The sequence below is a fragment of the Ambystoma mexicanum genome, chromosome 3q (assembly GCF_040938575.1).
Source record: "Ambystoma mexicanum isolate Mex_15411 chromosome 3q, UKY_AmexF1_1, whole genome shotgun sequence".
NCBI lineage: Eukaryota > Metazoa > Chordata > Amphibia > Caudata > Ambystomatidae > Ambystoma > Ambystoma mexicanum.
Window position 1 is genome coordinate 281,856,425 of NC_090926.1, and position 21,420 is coordinate 281,877,844.

The following is a 21,420-nucleotide window of genomic DNA, read 5'->3' on the forward strand; positions in this document are numbered from 1 at the left end:
TCAGTCCATTGAGGACCAATAGCAAATTGTCATTGGTAAGAGCTATTGGTCCTCGGGGTATGCTTAGCCCTGATAGGGCCGGTGGGGCGGTGGGAGAGAAGGGAGAGGAAGTAAAGTGGTGAGGTGATGGAGGTCCTAGGAAGAGGCTGGCCTCATCAGTGCCCGGGTCAAGTGTTGGAGAGAGGAGACAGTCACAGGTTGATCTGGGAGTAGTGGGGCCTCGGCCCACTGCATGGATTGCCTTGTCCCCTCATCTAGAATAGACTGGAAAGGATACCCCTCCCGCTGGGTGTTTATGTGTCGATTTGAGGAAGCTTCACTGGAAAAGTGAAGGGCTGAAAGCAGCCTTTCCGACAGGCCAAGCAGTGTGCATGGTATATGATATGGCATTTATAACGCTCATGTACCCAAGTGTTTCTAGGTGCGAACAAGGTAGATGGTAAAGCATCGGGTGCCATTTCTTACTTTATGGACAGTGCCAAACACTCCGGAGCCCAGGACCTTCAACTTCTTGAGCTCCGTCTCCTTAAAGATCCGCACATGCACCTTATTGGCCTTCTCGCTGGGGTCCAGTGGCTCCAAAGACTGAAAGGAGAGAGACAGAATGTCACATTCACAGCCAGCGACAGGCGTTGGTACCTCCTCTAGACGCCCTTATTCTCCCCCTTGCCAGCCAGGCTGTACCTCAGCCATCCTTAGGTCTCTTTTCCTCACTTTTATTCAGAATTCCATAGTGCATTTTTTTCTACCCAGGGTTACCTTCTCCAACCTGCCCTTGGCCCTAAGCCTCCATTATCTTAACCCTTCCTAGTCATGCATTACCCTTGGCTGCTTATATTGTTAAGTTATGTGGCATTGAAAGAGGGTGTCTGTCATACTCCAGTTCTTCCCAGAGTGGCCACTCCTTCTCCATACCATTCCTTGCACACACACCCATCCCTGGCTTGCCTTACCTCACCAAGCCTCACACAATCTACTCAACCACTCGCGTAATCGAGTATGTGTTCTGAAGGATGAGTAGCATTTGCCTGGTACTCGATATTGCTGGTGAGTACAATTAAATTGTGGGATGTTTGAAACTTTTACTTGACATTTACTGCAAAAAACATTTGTTTTCAGTAAAAGTCAAATAAATGTTTCACTGTGCGTGGCTGGCCTCTGGGTAGCCCAAGTGCCCCAAACATGAAGTGAGCTTATAGCAGCATGCAGCATTTTACAGAAAGCGCAGGTAAAATGTTTGTAACCAGTCGCTATGGGGCGAGTGCATTTCCCTGAGATCGAGTTGGAAAACTAAGTTACATGGCCTGTAGGTCCAGCAGGATTCCATAGAATGTGGAAGGCCTGCTCACATCCATCTAATTTTGCCATATCTCACATTTCCCACACCTACATTCCCTAGTGATGCGCATGTTGCTCCTCTCCATTTTGTTCTTACGTTACCTCACAAACCCTCCTCCCAGAAATTGCCTTTCTTTCTCCAAGAGAGGCCATGCCACTCCCAAATGCTGTCTTAACCCTCCGACCCACAACCACCCAGACCTGCATCACCCTGATGGAGCTCACTTGATTGCTGCTAAGGCCTGCTTTGTCTAATCCCACCCCTAGATTGGCACAGGGTTGCTTGGTCTGACTTTAGGATTGGGCCTTCTCCTGTTTGGCTTAGCTCATACCTTTCCCCGGCTGACCGCGCATCTGAACTCTCCCCAGTCTGACCTTACCTCGCCCTTCTCCAGGTATCTCCTCATGGCCCTCTTCTTCTGGATCTTCCGGCCGCGCCAGTACAGGAGAACCAGGAGGACAGTTGAGCACAGCACAAAGAGACTGCAGACTACAGACACCGCAATGATGGTGGCCAGTTTAGTGCTGGAAGAGATCATACAAAGGATGAGTCCCATCTACCCATACATGACGCATTCAGAGCATCAGCCGCTGGGGGTGAGGTGCATGGGGCTGCACAACCCTTAAGACTTGGGGGGGTCAGAGGATATTGGTATTAATTCATGCTAGAACACAGATCCGTAGCATCCTCCCCGACGGCCAACTGCATTTCACTTATGCCATGTCACTATCGGCCTGTAACAAGCACCTAGACTCCCTAGGGTTAAGTGCGCTCCTACAAATGCAAAATAAACGAAATCCAAAAAAATAAATGAAATATCCCAAGTCAGCTGATTTTGGAGTATGGTACAATATCATTAGAGACATCGTTGGCACATTGCCTGGGGACAATTCAATATACAATATAAGATGTGTGATATCACTCCAGGAAGATCATTTCTGACTATGACATCACTCCAGGAACACAATGCACGGCTTTGCCGCTGTGAGAAGAGACTGCCTGGGAGACGGATGGGCTTTGAGGAGAGGTTCCTACTCTGCAGGGATGGGAAGAGTCAGCGACAGGGTTGCACATCCTCTGAATTTCTTTCATAGTTCACAGTGCAACTGGTTTCTCTCCAATTTTAATATTTGATCATTATAATAATTAGTGATTTTAGTTACTCTAACCGGGGCAGGTTGGGGTGAGGACCGTTGAAAAGTGTACATCTTGGTCCCTGATGCAAGATGAAAGCGAAACTACAAGATGCTAAATCCCTGAGACTTGATGTACGTTTACCACAAAGTATAAACTAAAGGGTAAGGAATGGTCAGGAACATTGTACTGTGAGATCTGACCGTCGCACCCGGGTGTCTCCACCTGCATTCACATTTGTATTTCCATTTAGATTTGATTGGTTGATTTTAATTCTTTTAATGCCGTGTTTTGTTTGTTTGTGTTTGTAAAAGTTCTTTGAGCTCAATGCAAATAAATAATACGTTTTTTATAGCGCTCTTATTATCAAAGAGGTTTTTAAGCGCAGACCTAGGACTCGAATCTGCGTCTTCTTGCTTTCAAGACAAAAGCATTGCTGCTGAGCTCTACTACCCATGCCTGGAAAAATAATCATACCAATAGTTTTAAACACTCCACAGAGGAGTTGGTAATCAGTCACCGTGGGTTGAGTGACAGGTCTGCAGGGAAGTGACGGGGATTTTGGCACATGTTTAAAGGCTTAGAGGAAGGGACCCAGTTCAAATTAGCCAGCAGCTACTATTCCATAGAGTGAAGAGTCCCTGTTAAAGAAGGCCCTGCTTAGAAGTTGAAAGTGCTCAGGACATGGCAGGATCATCTGCGACTGAGATGAAAGGTTAATAGTTGAATGTACCAGTAGGGGAAAGGATGGGCGCATGTAGTAAATAATCCACAGGCGCTCAGGGCAACCGCCTGGCTTCATTTCCAGAAACTTTAAAGACAAACTGTTTATGGACCTCTTTGCCGCTTCCCCCGTAAATACACTACTGGAGTCACAGCCCTGAAACAACGCGAGACTTGGTGAGCGCTAATGCGTTCTTTCCTGCACCATGCTTTTATAATATGTTTAATTCCAGTCTTATTCACCTGTAGTGTTGTGTTTTGGCTTAAAATAAGCATAACTTTGTTTAACCACTTAATTGCGGAGGAAGTGGTCGCTAATGTCCTGGTTCCACCAGCTAATAATGTGGCCCACACTGCTGAAGGAATTCTTGCCGCAGGCGAGCCCCAGCAGAAAGGCTGGGGGCCGCAGACCTGGGTCCGAGGGGGCTGGCTGATGAGCGGAGAGTATCTGGCATCTTGTGGCAGGATGGCATCTGGTGCTGCCGCACAGTGCTCTAAGTCGATTTTCGTGGATTTCGGTGGGGGAGCGGCAGAAACAGGAGATTTTGAAAGGGGAGGCGGTAAGTACTCACCCTCTTTCTTCTTGCTGTGCCCCCGCCCTGCCCACATGGATTGTGGACCTGATCGCTGGTGGAACAATCAATTTGCTGGTGCGCTGTGGCACGGTATAATCACCTAGACATGATTCTTCGGACACCTTGGTTTGCCGCTAGTGGTGGTCCTGAGGATTGGGGCCAGCCGGGGAGGTTGCCAGGAAGGTGCTCATTGAGGGTCCTGAACCGGTAAGGGCCAGAGGGGCAAGGGGGCGGGATCAGGGGATGGTCGGTTCAGGGTGGGTGTTTCCGCATCTCCTGGTATCGCTGCTGGGGTCTGAGGAGTTTGCCCGGAGATAACCCCCAGTTATTTACTGGATTGAGAATTCATTAGATGTGGTGTGCATTGAAGTTTGATGTGTGTAGAAAGGTGATACCAAGATCTGGTAGAATAGTCAACATCATTTTGATGTGATTTTCTCTGAATCACATTTTTACTGTTGCATTTCTTGATAATACATGTGGCTGAAAGGTTTACCAAAAGAAGGGTATGTGTTCTCTTCTTGCAGGCCCTGCCCCTTGCATGCCCAAGGCCCAGTGTCGGCATATTCAGTTTTCCGTGATGGCGCGAGCAGGTTCATAATGCTTTGAAAGGGGTTTGTGTTCTTTGGCCCCGTGTCTGCTATCAAAACCTGCCCCCTTACACCGAGAGGGTTCAGAGAGCTTGTGGCAAGAAAGGCCTGGTATGCTATTACCCTTACCTGTCAGTGGCGCGGGAAGCCATTTCAATGCAGTCTTCAAGGGCCGGTCCCCTGCACCTGGGGAGTGAAAAAGACAGCTACACAGGTGAGAAAAGGAAGGCCAGGAAGGTGAGGGCGGGAGAGAGCGCGTGCCGAGCGGCGGGGTAGATCATGGAGAGGAAGAGCTATGGAATTTAGGTTGTAGAATACTTGGACAAAGTTGGAGGGTTGCAGGGGGGCAGCACAGAGTTTAGAAAGATGACTTAAAGGTATGAGGCTGGGATACAGGTAGGAACACGCGGGTGCAGTAAGGATCTAAGAGGGTGTGTGGGGAGAGAGGCGAGAGAGATGGGGCAGGGAAGAGGGGAGAAAAGGCAGAGAGAAAGACAAAGCATTTAGAAGAGACTGAGTACGAGAGGGGCGGAAAGAGAGAGAGCGAGTTGGAGAGAAGAGACAGGCCGATAGGCGAGAGTCAGTGGAGGAAGATGGACTTCAGAAGGTCAAAGTGAGACAAGGACACATTCAAATATTAAACAGAATAACAAACCCTTTTTTCTATATAGCACTCAAAATAATCCTGGCAAAGATATGCACATGCTGAAGGTGTGGATGGAGAACGCTTGGCGGGGCTGCTTTAATGTATAATGCAGTGCGTTTCACAGCAAGAGGCACATTTTCCATCCTGCAGAGCAGCAAGGCAGTGGTGTGTTACTCTCCGGGGGAAGTTAGAGGTGCTTTACGGGCAGAGGGGGAGAGGAAATACACATCCTTCTCCCTCTTTCCTGCTCCGCCTGCAAAAGCACCTCGTTTTCAGTCACCACGAGATTTTCATGCAGGTGTAAAACCAATGGAGCCCTAGGGAATCTGTGTACGTTGATGCCGTCTGCGGGGTGTCATTTGCACGGGAATGTACATTTCTCACGAAACAGAGAGTAAAAGGGAAGAGTAAAGGGAAGGACCAGTTGCTAATGGTGTAAAGTACATCCAAGTGTGAAATTAATGCATTGTATGCACATATGTTCCCCCATATTTCCATTGATTTGTGTGGCAGAGAGGGGGCACAGAATGGAATATCCATTTCCACCTCCCCATCCTCCGCATCATACAAATGTGACAACATTTACACCAGCATGACATGCTTGTACCAGCATGAATGATGTGGATTCATAGGGAATCTACCTGCTATTTACACCATCCCAAAGGAATCCATTATAAATGCTGCTTCTATGCATAAATAGCAGGTGACATTTACTCTATTTGCACTGCAAAGGGCAAAAGCAAAGGCATGTCGGCCATTACACTGGCGTTTGTTTTTCACTTCGCAATGCAAATGACAAAATGTACACAGAGGAGAACGTTTGCACGTCAGAGCAAACGTAGGAAATTCCTTCTGTGCAATTTACAGGGATTTAGAAAATGAGCCGAAGGGGGTTTTGTCTCTATTTTCTCTTTCCTTTTGCACTCCATTTTGTGAAAGGGTAAAATTGCATGCAGGAGACCCAACAGCATGTAAGTGCTAACATTTACGGTCCCCAGCATGCATTTAGCACTTATAATAAAAGTGTAAATGTTCTTTCATCGACGGGTGCAATTTCGATGTGTTTTTTTTAAGAGTACATTTTACCAAAAAAACGAATTGAAATATATAGGGTGTTGGAAAAGTATATATAAGGTGTGGGGGAGTGGGGCGGGAATAGGTAAAAAAACAAAAGGGGACGAGGGTTTGGGGGGAACCCCCAAAAATAAAAATAAATCAAATTTAATGAGTTTTTTCTGTAAAAGATACTCGTAAAAAAATCATCGAAATTGCACCCATCGATGAAATGACACACAACCAATAAAAGGACCTCTGAGAGAAATGGTCTCACCATTATAAAACTTGTTCCATTTATATTGGCGGTTATTTTGTCATCCCTGTGAAAAAGCATGCCAAGCGCTAGCCATTTGCACCTCACTTGTACACACCAGGACCTTTTCCTGCCATTTGGAGGAGCAGAAGGGACACAAGACGGAATGAATGCTTTCCTCCTCCTTCGTCAAGGGGCACGTGCTCTTACGCCTGCGTGAGACTCTCATGCAGGCGTAAGAAGAGGGGCTTGCCATGGAATCCGCTTGTTTACTAACTGCTGAAAGCAGGTGGATTGCATGGGAATCCATTGTTGTTCACAAAGTGTATTTTTAGGCAGCATTTATATATTTTGACAAAGTGGAGAGTAAAAGGAAAGAGTAAAGGCGATTTTGCCTGTTTTTACTCTTTACTTTTGCACTCAGTTTGGTGAACGTTGAAGTTGCGTGCAGAGGACCCTCAGCACATAAGTGTGGACTATTTCTAGTATTTCAGTCAAAGGACAGCAGTAGAGAATGAAGATGGTTCTGGTTTGGTAACCGCCCTCCGTTTTGTGTGCCATGCAGCTATTTCGTGAACCTGTCTGGCCCGGGCTATGCTGGCACACTTGAAACATGTTTGCAGTCACTACAAAATAGTTCGTATGTGACAGGGGGTGGCAGAGTGCAGAGGTTCTATGAGGCGTCTGTCCACGAACCCTCACAGAACACAGAATCTTAGTTTTATTTCTGGTATATATGGAGGGGCGTGAACCCCCCTGTGCCAAAGCAAGGCTACCAATAAAAACGCAGACGGAGTGCTGAGCAGTAGGGGTTTTCTTGGGCATAGCGGCTGGACACATTTGTGGAATGCATCAGCTGAAGCATCACGTGTTATTGTCTGTGTTTTCCCACAGTATCAACCAATGAGAGGCTGTAATAAAAGATATGGGCCAGTCAGTTCTTAGGCGGAAGGAAAGTGCCTGTTCTGTAGCCCGCTGGCCGGCAACTCCTGGCTGTTTACTCGCACTGCATATGAACCTTAGCGTGACCCGTGCCGGCCGGCCTCAATCTGTACCCAAGATATTCTGCACCCCGCAGCCTCATTTTGTCCTCCCATCATATTCCTCTCCCACACCTCCTCCTCAAGCTCATCTGCTCATCATTGTGTGCTCTCCATGCCTCCTCCTCCCCAGGCTCCCAATTTCCTCACCCAAACACCTGCCTGCTGTGGTGGTGTTATTCTTCCGGCCCTCTACTTGTACTTTGCCGGGGGCTCTTTCCTGCCCGTGCCTCCGGCTGCTGGTGCCCACTCTGCTTTACAGAGGAGGCACAGGCGGCCTGAGCCAGGGCTGCCGCTGAAGGCTGCACAGCTCACAAGGGCTTGATTGACCTCTACCCGGTGCTAGACCGCTCTGGCACCCGACCTTGCTTTCATTCTCTCCCTAGGCGGGAAGGTGGGCTGTGCCGGTGGCACCTCTAAACCCGAGGAATTCACAGTTCCTCCTGGACCCACAGGATTACAACGCAGCCTCTAGCAAGGAAGGCAAGTCCAGGATACACTACTCGTGCCAGCAGCCCATAATGTTTACTAATGCCGTCTGCCCCTTCAGTCTTACAATTGTAAAAAAAAACTAGGATCTGACCCCAGACCCTCTAACCTGTCCCCAGAACCTACAATCTTGCCCCAGAGCCTTTAGCCTGAAACTTCTGTGTCTCCCTCTGAACCAGCTATATGTCCCTCCAACCTGTAGCCTGCCCCAAAAGCCATGAGTATGTTACCAGAGCCTCTCACCTGTCCCCAGAAACGACATGCTGCCTTTGCCGCCTGTCTCTAACGTATGCATTCTGGCCCCTCGGCCTACAGTCTGTCCCCAGAGACGGCAATGTGCACCTCTTCCGGAATCTAGAGTTTGTTCCTAGACCTTGCAACCTGTCCCTAGAGCCAGCATTCTGCATCTGCACCTAAACTCTGACAACAAATGCAGTGGGGGCGGGAGCGGGAAGGCAGCCTTACAATTGCGATCCTGAAGTTTGGACAATATCCTAAAACTAGGAGGTTGGGGGTATTGTGCATTCTGGAGGAGGTTGTGAAATCTGGACACAAATCATCTCCACAAAAATACAGGGGCTGTTTTGTGAGGGACAGCGGTTGAGGATAGCGTGCCATCGATCAGATAAAATAATGTTTACGGTAGGGTGAGGTACAAGGAGATAAGCAGCTGGAGACTGAGGCCATCTCCATCCTGAGGGTGGGGGAAAAGGAAGCAAGGCCCTGCTCTCTGGGGCTAAAGCAACTGCTGCAATATGGATACAAGGTGCCTGCAATGTAAGTGGAGTGACCGTCAGTAGAATCATGTACTCTGGGATGCAAGGATGTTACAGGCAGTGGAAGGGGGAACTTGCTGCTGCAGTACAGACCATGGTTTCTATGGACTGGCAGGAAGGAAGGCTGCATTCTGGATATTTTGCCTGGAGTGTGCGCCAGATGCATGCTAACGTGAATCCCCTGCGGTTCTGAGTCACGTGGAAGAAGGCATGCCTCCTCAGGAATTCTGGAGCCTTCATGCTCCAGGTGCTCGGGATTAGCAGCCCTCAGACCTCGATGATTCAGCCATTCTCCAGCCTTCAGACCTGCAATTTCAGGTATTCAGAAGTCATAAGATCCTTGTGTCCAGGGACTCTGCAGATGTGACATCCACGGAGTTCAGGGGTTCTGCAGCTTTCGCATGCTGAGGGCTCAGGAACGCTGCATCCTTCATTCTTATTGTACAGCCATCACATCACAATGCATTGGTGTATATGCAGCCTGCAAATAGCAAGCATTGGGGGTTCTGCAACCCTTACATTCTATGGTCTAGGGAATTTGCAGCCTGAGAACCTAAGTTTCAGGGGCTGTGCTACCGTCAGTTCCTGGGGCATTGGAGACGCTCAATTCTTCACGTGACCTGCGTTACAGGGCCATGAAACTGGAGAACCTGAACGTTCAGGAATTCTGCAGGATTCCAAACCTAGGGTGCAAATATCAGGAAGGGATACTTCTATACACAACATGCGTCCGATGAGAAGGAGTTCCTCTCAGACAAGGGTTCCCTAGTCCTCCGGGCCCTCTCAAACCTTCGTTTTACTGAGGTTGTAACTTGAGTACCACAAATGTGGGCAGTAATGATGGTAATTACTAACAACAGCTTCTAGGAATTCTAAATTACTGGTGTCCAACACTATCTAAGACACCCAATATTATTATTATATGAGTATTGTACAACCTTTATCTTCAGAACTTTTCGCCAAAACGTCCTGGAGAACAATAAAATCCACACTCTCTCTCTGTCCAACTGCCCCAATCTTGTGCCATTTCTTTTGAAAAACAATTCCAGGGTTTTGCCCCAACAGCATAAAGCATTCCCTTCTTTATCACTGACTAAATTCTCACCCACCCAACAGTAGGACGAATTCTGCAGCCCTTCAAGATGGATCCTCAATGAAAGACAAGCAGGGTTGTCTTGTTCAACCTTCAAAGACAACACCAGGTCCATCAGAACACTTTGAACCAAAATGAAATTAATTGTGGAGACCGAAAAAGTCAAATTGACATCGCAGATGGGTGTGCAGACAGTTCATTGGTTGGCTCAAAGTTTAGTGTCAAATTTGCTAACTGAGAGTGATTAGGTGGTGCCCCAACCACATGCGGAGGCACAGATGCCGTCCTACTCTTTCCATTGCACCCCCTTTGGTCGACCGGCAACCTCCTATCAGACTCACAATTACCTTGCACAGCTTGGTCGACTTGGCTGTATAATCTAGATGTTGCTACTGGAAAAAAACAGTGATTTTAGAACAGGCATTGACTTCCACAGAGTCCGTATCAATGGCCTCTTCCAATGCTTTAGTGATGGCCGTGTCCAGCGGAGTAGGATCAGTACTCCTCAAATGGTAACGTTTGACTTTGCTGGTTTTACTCGGCAGAATGGTAGCACACGAAGCGTTAGCAGAACGCTAGCAAACAAACCAATCCGACCTTAGAAGCAAAGATAGCATACAAATCAGATTACTGTTCCTAGCTTTGCGATGACAAGCTACCTACCCTTCCAAGGGTCTCAGAAGGATCACAATAGGGCTGCACACCCACCAGCAGACCCACAGACTGCCGAGTGACTGCACTTGCAGCCGCACTGACGCGCCAGCGCTTTGCGCCACTCGTAGCTTTTCAAAAGATGTGCCTCCTCTGTTAAAGGTGTAGGGTCACCGCCAGCCTCAGAAACACGGCCTCACAACACCAGCACTGCGTAGTGACTGCACTTGCAGCCACACTGATGCGCCAGCGCTTTGCGCCTCTCGTAGATTTTCAAAAGATGTGCCTCCTCTGTTAAAGGTGTAGGGTCACCGCCAGCCTCAGAAACACGGCCTCACAACACCAGCACTGCGTAGTGACTGCACTTGCAGCCACACTGATGCGCCAGCACTTTGCGCCTCTCGTAGATTTTCAAAAGCTGTGCCTCCTCTGTTAAAGGTGTAGGGTCACTGCCAACCTCAGAGACACATCCTCACAAAACCACCGCTGTCGAGAGACTGCACTTGCAGTCGCACTTACGTATTTAAATGCAGACAGCACACAGCCTAATGGGGGCTGCAGTGCGGATAATTTGCTTCAGTGCAGTATGATAACATGGAAAGTGCCCGGCACTAAACCTGGAGATAGATGCAGCCCCGCTTACGCTTGAGGCCCCTAGTCACGCCCGCAAACGTTTATTTGCAAATGTCTCACATAGACTTTCTCTCACAACCAGGCCCCTCTTATTCGCCCCGGCACAGATCTCCTCTCTCTAGCTCGCGTACCCTACCTCTCGCTCTTGTACTTTTGCTGTCTTAGTAGGACCCTAGTACTTGCGTTCCCACTACAGATCTCCTGATCATGTCCCAGCTCTGGCTTGCACCCCAGCCTTCACTCTTGTGAGCAATTTAGTTCTCACTCTCACCCTGGCTCTCGAAATGGGATGTTAGGTAACAGATGGGTACCTTTCTAGCAGCCGGATGGCTCAGCCTAGTAGCATATAGAAACTGGCCACATGATATGCAGCACTGACACAAAGCAACACCCCTACTCTATGCGCGCGTAACCTAATTAGGCCAAGTATTTTTGTTGTTCTGGTTCTTTAAGTCTTGAAAGTGTAGTTGCAAAACCCAGGGTAGATTTTCTAGGCAGCCATTAAAGAACGAGCATTGGCAAAGCTACAAGCAATAGATATAATCACAACCTTCGAACACAGCTGTGAAGGGAGGTCTTTTTTGCTATACCTATCACTAATGGCATGTGTCTTCAAACACTGACTTGCAGACATGGTTTAACTTGAAGTAAAGACTGTGTATGTCAGGCAAAGGTACTTACTGCATTCATGCCAATACATGTAAGATGCTCTAAACAACTGGAAACACCAAAAGCAGAGGCTTTGCCAATACTTGACTTCAATGGATTCCTGTCCTTTGGTTGCTATCAGGACGGTTGCACTCTTTGTAATGGTGCAAATGTCACAGGGTTTTTAATGTCTTTCTTTTGTGCCATGTGGGGATCCCTCCCTTTCCCTTCTATCCCCCTCTTTTCAGTCTGTTTTATTTGTCTTTATTTTATGGTGTGTCTAATTAGGATCCATGTGATCACTTCGAAATAATAAATGCTGAAGCCCAAAATGCCAATTTCTTTTCCCTTTAAACCCGTTTTGCCACATATACATGCAGGGGGAGACCCCCTGCAAGGCCCCCTCCCCATTAATTATCAGACTAACCCACCACAGACAGAGACTTGTGGGTGCCAATCTAAAGACCTTTCACCACTGCAATCCTTTATTTCTTTTGCTATATAATCAGCAAACCTATGGTGGATTTACAACACTTGGAGAAAAAAAAACTTCCACCTGAAATGTTAAAGCAGAATAAGCCCTGTGAGCCAAGTCACACGGGCATCAGCGCCACCCAGTGGCCGTCACTGGAAGTTCACCTCCAGTTCAGAGCCACAAGGCCAATGTATTGATGGTGTGCACATTAGTCCAAATACAAGCCTTTGGCTCCAGAAAATTGTCTTTAGTCTTACAGGACAGTTCTATTTTATATGTGTTTTCTACACAGCTTTTCCAACCCACGACAGACAGATCTCAAGGCTGCAGAATATGTGTCTCGGCTGAGTGGGACTTGATTTATGAATGATGATGCATTCATTTTTCTTTTGTAAAAAGAAAGAGGCTGGTCGATGGACACTTAGATGTCCAGATTGCCATTTCTGCCTGAAGTGCCCTCTGCCTGAAACATCTAAAAGGACCAGCAAGAGAAGGACTCGCAGAAGCATTCCGTAGTGGGTAACATGGATGGTAGAATTCACTGTTTTAGAGTTCATGCAGGCCCTTGCGAAGCTCCACACAAGGTATCGCCTCTAATTGCTTGGTGACTGAAGGCTTTAACGTAACTGTTGAGGCAGAGGGCACCTGCTTTCCAGACCCTTACCGCCGAGGAGAAACCACTGCATCTGATCTAATTGGGGCGGGGGGGGAATACATTCGGGTCTAGGTCCCGTCATGGAAGAGACTGCTGGCCTAAAGAGATCATGGTGGCGAGAGTAACGTACGTTGCTTGGTGCAAGGGATCCTCCCCCTCTTGACTGCCTCTTCGATCTGCCAACTGCAATGTAATGTCCAGAGGCTGGCCAAGAAAGCCGCAAGATCCTGGCAAGTTGTTTGCCAGTGTCGTTTTATAGAGCTGCTCTTCGTTCAACCCGTCTGCCTCTGGATGTGGGCCTACAGGCCAGGGGGGCCTTCTGGGTGGATTAGGCACTAAGCAGCATGGCGGCCGGACCTTCCCTAAAGTGTATAGGCATACTGTGGGGCTATGGGTCCAGTTCAGTGATGTCATCACCTAGAGTCGGCCCAGGTACTTTTGGGCTTCTCATGCACCGACATGGTCTCTTGGTCGGTGCATTTCAAGGAGTTTGTTTTCCCACCCACCTCCCTTAGAAGGACTATTGCTCAACAGTGCATTCTATTGTCGTAACCAGTAGAGGGCAAGGGCGCTACCAGTTGAGGAAACTGGTCAGACCAACATCTGCGGAGGCGTAGGCCCTTATTCATCTACCTATCAGGGTAGGCACATTAAGCTACTGGAACTGTGAGGGTAGCGTACGCTGTTATCCGGTGTGTGTCAACTCTCATTGTACCACATGCCATGGTCTGTCGAGAAACAAGCTAGGTTGGTAAAGTCTTACTGTGGCACGAAACAGGCCCATTGACCAAAGCGAACAAACCTGAATATAAGAAAACTGAACCTGAGTTAAGCCGAGGGATAGGAGACCGACCTATGAAGAAACGACAGGTGCCTCAGAAATGTGATCAGCACTCTGCCATCCTCTTTAGTTGGCCGCCATCTTGGCGGCACATGGAGGTGCAGTCTCCTAAGGGAGGCTCTCTCTCCTATTAATCTGACCCTCGTGCGTACATTTTACAGCTTTCCTGCTTACGTGCCTGATTATTTCTATGTCTATGTTCCTGTGTGCGTCTGCTATTGTGCATGGATGGACGCTGGAGTTGGAGGGACAGAAAAGCAGCAGACGTTCCCGCTCAACCACTTAACCCTATAGTTGCCGTCAAGCTCCCAATGCACTCTGTCATCCCCACATCGAGTGCCTGCGTTCCTTCCACAGAGACAGCAGCAATGGCTGCCGTCCGGTCACATTTATCTCTCAATTCGACCTTTCTCTTATTTTTTAAAGCTTGGTGGTGGTAGATTATTAACGCTCTCAGCTCAACTATAACCTTTGACCCAGGGGTGCACTGGGAACTAAAAGAGGCCCTGGAAATAATTACTAGGGGCCAAAAGAGGCCCTGGAAATAAAGTTCAAAGTGGCCCTATATGACACATTTTCAGTAAGCCCAATGCTTTTCCTATGAGAAAATGTGGAAATACCACACAAAAGAGGCCCAGGGTGCAGAGGCCCACCGGGAAATCTCCAGAGTTCCCTATAGGCCAGTCCACCCCTGCTTTGACCTTTGGGTCTCATTTTATTTTAATCCACTGTACGTGGTTTCCATCAAATGCTGCCCATTGCCCAGAATGCCATCTCCGGCTCAATTGCTCACCAGGGACCGCGCAGGCAACCAGCCAATAGCGGTACAGCCATTTTTAGACTAAGCAGGCCACCTGCTGCATGAGGGTTGTATCACGGTGTCATGTTGCAACATAATGTTGGCAGCTTCTACATGTCACACGCCACCTCTGTGTGCGCCAGCAGAATCTTCCCACCTCCAAGGGGGCTTTTCTACCAGGCCATCACAAGCGTCCGCCCTCTGGTCGTCGCCAGGCTTTCTGAGGGTGCGCACCCTCTTAGCCCCACCGAGAAATGTTGTGGGCCCCCATTAACAGTTTATACTGTGCATCAGTGCTGAAAATGGAAAGAAATTACTCTGGGGATTGGAGGGAAATTTGAACGACCACAGTTGTTTTGTGGTCTACTCTTTGACTCATGCAAGTTTACTTTTCACTTTGGTCTTTATAATTATGTGTGTGTGTGGGGGTATGGGGAAGGGTGTGGATTGGGGCATGGCTAGAGGTGTATCGGGGGACCCCCATTTAAGAAAAACACGTGAAATAAAGTCGATTTACAAGAGTCAGACTAGAAGACCACAAAGTGTGGTGGTTGTAAAGACATAGAACCATTTGAAATATGTATGCGATAGCAACTCAGCAAGAAAGCCTGTTGAACATGAAATGGAAGTTGGGCTCTCTGCTCTATTCATTTTTCACACTACTCACCCTAACAAACAAAAGATTGTAAATTGCAAGACATATATACCAAGTTGGACAGCTTGTTGACACAATTTCTGCATGGGCGCATATATTAAACATTCAAGTTGAGGGCCCCATGGTCCTGAATCACTGCTGGTTGCTTGTGGGCAGAGCTCGGCTTGGGAACAGATCCTGGAATTCCTTGGCGAGCCTGACCTGGGGGTGTGGGCATTGGGATGGAAAGTTGCTCTGGCAAGACAGACTTTGCTGGAGATGAGCTCTGTATGGCTCCGTCCCATTTCCTCCCCTGCTGTGGGAGTGAGCGTATAGATATATATATATATAGCCAGGCTAAGGTGATTACTGGCGATTGATCGGGTAATACCTACGGCTTGGGGATTTCTCTTTCATCACTGCTTACAACAAACCAGGCTCAGACTGGCCTAAAGGGCAATAGGACAATGCCCAAACCAAAAACTCAAAATGCTGCTGTGGGCCAGTTTTTTTGGTCAAAGTTGGCCACTTTTTTGGCCAATGTGGGCCAGTTTGATAAGTTACCTCACTACGCAGCTAGTAGTTTTGACCAGTGTTACTGAATAAATAGTCTTTAAAATTCACGATTTGCATCACATTTGATCAGAAACCTCTCCCTTGGGTACTACTCAAACAGTCTGTCATAAAAGGGATGAATTGCCATTTTGCAACTGTGGGCCACTTTGTCATTGGTGCCCGAGGCAACTTTATGGCCCAGTCCGACCCTGCAACAATCCCAGATTGTGTCAAGGCTTGTCCCTGTGGTTCCCTAACCTGCTAGCACTGCCCTTACTTGGGCCCGCTCCGATCGTGTAAAGGGGACTTAGAAAGCATGACTACTTCCCTAATAACCCCCTAAAATCCCTGAGCCGAGCTCCTTGGGATGACAGAGACGGAAACATGTTTAAATAGCAGGCGTTGCTCTTTATCAGAAGTGAGCGAAATTACCGCAACATTTCTACCGGTGAAGCGAAATTGTCAAATTTCACTTCACGGGCACCGTATTTTTTTTTCCAGTTTCACCACTTTTGGACGAACCTTTTTCCCACCTGGATTTATTTTTTTTATGACATTTCTCGTTTTTTTTTTTTTAATGAATTTTGATTCAACATTAAACCTTACACAATCCAATACAGTACAACCAGTTTTTAGTACACTTGTGTACAGGCACGTTATAAATGACATATCATATCATCTCATACAAGTATGCAAACACACAAATAAGCTAATACAGAATCCCTGCACAAAACTCATTACATACATATTCTCTATTTTCTGATAAAATCACACTGTCTAATATCTCAAGTTTATTTGCTCATAATTTCGCTCTATTAGGATATGAGATGTTTTGTTATCCCCTAATTGACCAAAAGTTCATTAAAACCACGCTTCACACGAAATTGCAGGCTAGAAAATAACAAAAAAAAGAACAGTGGGCAAAATGGCAAAGCAGTGGAAATTTGCCTAGACTTTGCCGATTTCTCTTCACAGTGAATTTGGGCTGTTTCACCCACCCCTACTCTTTATAAATTCCACACAGCATAGCACACCAATCTCTGAACTGGCCCACTGGGATTTGAACCCGTGGCCTGTAGATGAGCCCTGGTCATTCTTGATGTATGCAGTAAGAGACAGAAAGAGAAGCAATGACCAGCAGACACAAGCAGCCAGATAGCCACCTCCAAACCCTGTGCACATTCCTCCCTAGCCCATGCTCACCCTTGGGTGCAGTTCTCGTGGCAGGGATGGCACACCTTGCTGGCGTCAGGATACTTGAAGATAGGGCCCCTGTCTCCCATGATGCCGTGCAGGCACCCAGCCACACAATGCGGCCCATCGCGAAAGTTGGCACACTTCACACAATTGTCTGTTCCCTGTGAAGAAGGAAGAACAGTAGCTGTATTATACACTCTTGTGGGGCACACACCAGGCCAGTCGGGTGTCTCACTGGCCTGCAAACTTGCGTGCTAGGGCTACAGGCTTCACACATGACAACTGCACTTGTATCAGACCACAGAGCTTGCACATTGGCTTCAGTGTCTTCTCGTCATTGGCCATACTTGCAGCTTGGGCACATACAGAGACGGCGATTTATTGATGGTGGAAGCCGCTGGGGGGGATAACACTGGAATCTGAATTCCACACAGAAATGGCAGAGCCTCTCACTGCCCAACAATTCCGGTGGCTCACAATGCCTGCCAGTACCGGATCCACACAATGCCTTAGCATAGCCAACTCATCACACTGCCTACCAGGGCTGTCAGAAGATGTGGTGAGGCCCGGGGCAAAACATTTGGTGAGGCCCCCTTACAGTTTTTTGCACTCGGCCAGCGGCGGCATATCCGCACACAGGAGACTTGAGAAATCTACCCTTGAGTTTGTGTGCAGGATCCCAAATATGGCTTATTACTACTTTCTCTACTGAAGAAAGGTTCATGCCAGACTAACTTTTTTATCATATGAATAAATATATATAAGATGGCATGAGCTCTCCACTGCGCCACCTCCAATTCTCTGAGGGTCAATCACTTTTCCAAGCAAAGAGTTGAGGGCAGATCTCTTTCTTCGGCTGGGGCCTCCCTCTGGAAACAGCCTCCCTGCCTCGCTAAAAACGAGGAGCACCATCTCCGGTTCCGGAAGCACCTCAAGACCTGTTTATTTGCTTCTGCCTTCTTTCTTCCTCTCCCTTGCTGATCACCTGCCTGATCCATGCACTGGTCACCTGGTCAAGCTCTGAATTCGGGCCCAGGTCCCTGCCTGTACGTCCTATTGCAATCCCGCACTGCCTCTTGGCTCCCCTGCACTTGTGATCTGTATCTGTAACCCTACAGTCCCCGCTCTTGCTCATATTGTCCACCCGTTGGCTACACTTATGAGTACTCACACTTGCCACCAGTTGGCTGCACTCTTGTTTCTACTTTGTTCCTGCACTTCTGCATCCTACCCCACCCTCGGCACTTCTCCCCTCCCCATTCCCTGCTCTTGTACGATCTGAATGACACAAGGCCTAGTAAGATCTGTGTTTTGTCCTACTCTTTTGTTTCTCCCTCCTTGCCTTGTCGTGCCTAGAAACACTTGCGTACAGGCACGTTATAAATGCCATATCATATAATTAAGGAGCACCCTGCCCCTGTTTGCGCATTAAAACACACATCATACACAGTGACAAATGATGTAAGTGGAGACTGGTACATTTCTGAACTTAAGAGGCTTACATGTTTGTTCCAATTAGTCAGGATCAACAGAGCACAGTGAGGGAGCCCAAACCAAAGGGTGGATTGGGGGGGGGGTTTCTCACTCCCAAGAAAATGTTTGAAACATTGGGTTAAAAGTATGCATTTTATAGCACTTTCTTTGCAAAATTGGGTAGAAATCCACACAGTTTGCAATTGGTTTTGTATGGAAGCACATGGAAATTCCCAATAGTTGCAAATCACAAATTGTGCATAGGAACATTTTCCAATACATTTCATGCCGCCTTTCCACACGGGATATACTAGTATAAACATATATTCATGCTGGTTGTTCTAATTATGTTGAAGCAGGCTGCATCAATATTTGCCATTATTACCATGTACGGATTCCCAACCAGTAAAAATGCCATGCCACAGAAAGTATATCCAGGCTGACTGTGTACCATAAGTGTTATTACTGGCTAGATTGGCCTACATTCAAAGTGGGCCAATTTAGCCAAGTAGTATGTTTGCTTTAACCTTGATGCATAGTCCTGTGCATCAAGGGTAAAGCAAAAAGAGCACTGGCAATGCTAACAGTTTGGGCATTTGTGTAGGCATGGCAAAGGCACTTCTGTATTGGTATTAGCTGGCCATTGATAGTGCCAGTGCAAAATGGTTTGAGTACCTGAGCAGTTAATAGCAGTGCCTCGTAAATGCCTGATACTTATACATAAGCCAAAACTGTTGGCTTTGCCAATGCTTATTTTTAAAAGAATTTCAGCGAAAGACATGCAGGGTGTTTTTAAATTGAGTGGCCAAAGGCAGACCTGATTAAGACATTTTTATTACACCAGTTACGTGTTTACAACTCCAATGAAGTAATGAACTCTTAGAAGACTCCTTTGAGGAAACACTTGCAGGCACATTGAGGGCAAAGTTTGATGGCAAGGCATGTTTAAAGCTAGCCCAAAGAGTTCCAGTGAGGAGTTGTTTTGGGTGGGGAGGACAGGGACTGGGTGAGAATGCCATAGGGATGAGCATGGCCATGAGAAGTAATTTCACTGTTAGCACCTGCATTCATATCCATACACTTTTAGGTAATTGAAATCGTGATGTGGGGTTAGCACTTGCATGCTAGGGGAGTGATTAGAAGGGAAGTGGTGACATGAGACATCTCATTCTCACATCAGTCCTTAAATGTGATGTTTCAGAAATGAAGGCAAGAGGTAGCTGCTTGTAACATTGAAGCTTCACCAGAATAGTCTCATTCGAAAAGTGGAAAGATTTTAGGTGCACCCACACAAGGAAGTTTGCCCCTTCCTCACAGCTACTGACGTTAGCACCTCTCCCAACATTTGAAGTATTAGTCCCCTTTCCCCCTGACATTTTAGCCTAGGTGCACCTCTGATGCCATGAGCCCACCCCTTAATGAAGTGGCCCCCAGGGTGGCTACATTTAGGGGTGGTGCTGAACACACACTCACAAAAAACACTTTCACCCATGCATTCAACCACCAGTTACACAACTCCATACATGCATGTATACATAAAACCAAACACAGCATTGACACAAACATCAACATGCACGCATGCATTCATACATACATACACATATACATACTAATTTAATTTAAATACACATACACACTTTTAATTTAAAATAAAAAACACTTACCTTTCCTCCACGCACCCTTAATAAGCATCCACGCAGCCGACACGTAGACACGCTGCCTGACAAGAGAGAACTCCTCTCCCATCAGTCAGCGGGGTCACGCTGAGCAATGTGAACACACTGACTGACAATAGAGAACTCCTCTCCCATCAGGCAGCGTGGTCACGCTGAGCAACGTGAACACACTGACTGACAAGAGAGAACTCCTCTCCCATCAGTCAGCGGGGTCACGCTGAGCAACGTGAACACACTGACTGACAATAGAGAACTCCTCTCCCATCAGGCAGCGTGGTCACGCTGAGCAACGTGAACACACTGACTGACAAGAGAGAACTCCTCTCCCATCAGTCAGCGGGGTCACGCTGAGCAACGTGAACACACTGACTGACAATAGAGAACTCCTCTCCCATCAGGCAGCGTGGTCACGCTGAGCAACGTGAACACACTGACTGACAAGAGAGAACTCCTCTCCCATCAGTCAGCGTGGTCACGCTGAGCAACGTGAACACACTGACTGACAAGAGAGAACTCCTCTCCCATCAGTCAGCGTGGTCACACTGACAACATAACACACTGACTGACAAGAGAGAACTCCTCTCCTGTCAGTCAGCATGGTCATGCTGAGCAACGTGAACACTGACTGACGAGAGAGAACTCCTCTCCCATCAGTCAGCGTGGTCACACTGACAACATGAACACACTGACTGACAAGAGAAAACTCCTCTCCTGTCAGTCAGCGTGGTCATGCTGAGCAACTTGAACACACTGACTGACAAGAGAGAACTCCTCTCCTGTCAGTCAGCATGATCACGCTGACATGAACACACTGACTGACAAGAGAGAACTCCTCTCCCATCAGTCAGCGTGGTCACGCTGAGCAACGTGAACACACTGACTGACAAGAGAGAACTCCTCTCCCATCAGTCAGTGTGGTCACACTGACAACATAACACACTGACTGACAAGAGAGAACTCCTCTCCTGTCAGTCAGCATGGTCATGCTGAGCAACGTGAACACTGACTGACGAGAGAGAACTCCTCTCCCATCAGTCAGTGTGGTCACACTGACAACATGAACACACTGACTGACAAGAGAGAACTCCTCTCCCATCAGTCAGCGTGGTCACACTGACAACATGAACACACTGACTGACAAGAGAGAATTCCTCTCCTGTCAGTCAGTGTGGTCACGCTGAGCAACCTGAACACACTGACTGACGAGAGAGAACTCCTCTCCCATCACTCAGCGTGGTCACACTGACAACATGAACACACTGACTGACAAGAGAGAACTCCTCTCCCGTCAGTCAGTGTGGTCACGCTGAGCAACGTGAACACACTGACTGACAGGAGAGGAGTCCTCTCTTGTCAGTCAGCGTGTCCACGTTTTCAGCTGAATGACGGGAGGCAGCAGAGCTCACTTCTGAGCCCTGCTGTCTCCCATTATTTTGCTGTTTGTTGCGGAGCCAAACGGCTTCTCAAGA

The 21,420-nt window shown here is 47.7% G+C and overlaps 1 protein-coding gene across 2 annotated transcripts in view; it reads right to left on the minus strand.

Moving 5' to 3' along the window:
• Positions 1-21,420, minus strand: part of ERBB3 (erb-b2 receptor tyrosine kinase 3) — a 364,313-nt gene that overhangs the window by 67,007 nt on the left and 275,886 nt on the right. For both annotated transcript variants that reach the window (XM_069653771.1, XM_069653770.1), the window contains 4 exons: positions 16,809-16,963; positions 4,491-4,547; positions 1,719-1,863; positions 466-585 (listed from right to left, as the gene is read on the minus strand). In XM_069653771.1, the coding sequence (XP_069509872.1) occupies positions 466-585; positions 1,719-1,863; positions 4,491-4,547; positions 16,809-16,963 (477 nt within the window). The remainder of the gene's footprint in view (positions 1-465; positions 586-1,718; positions 1,864-4,490; positions 4,548-16,808; positions 16,964-21,420) is intronic.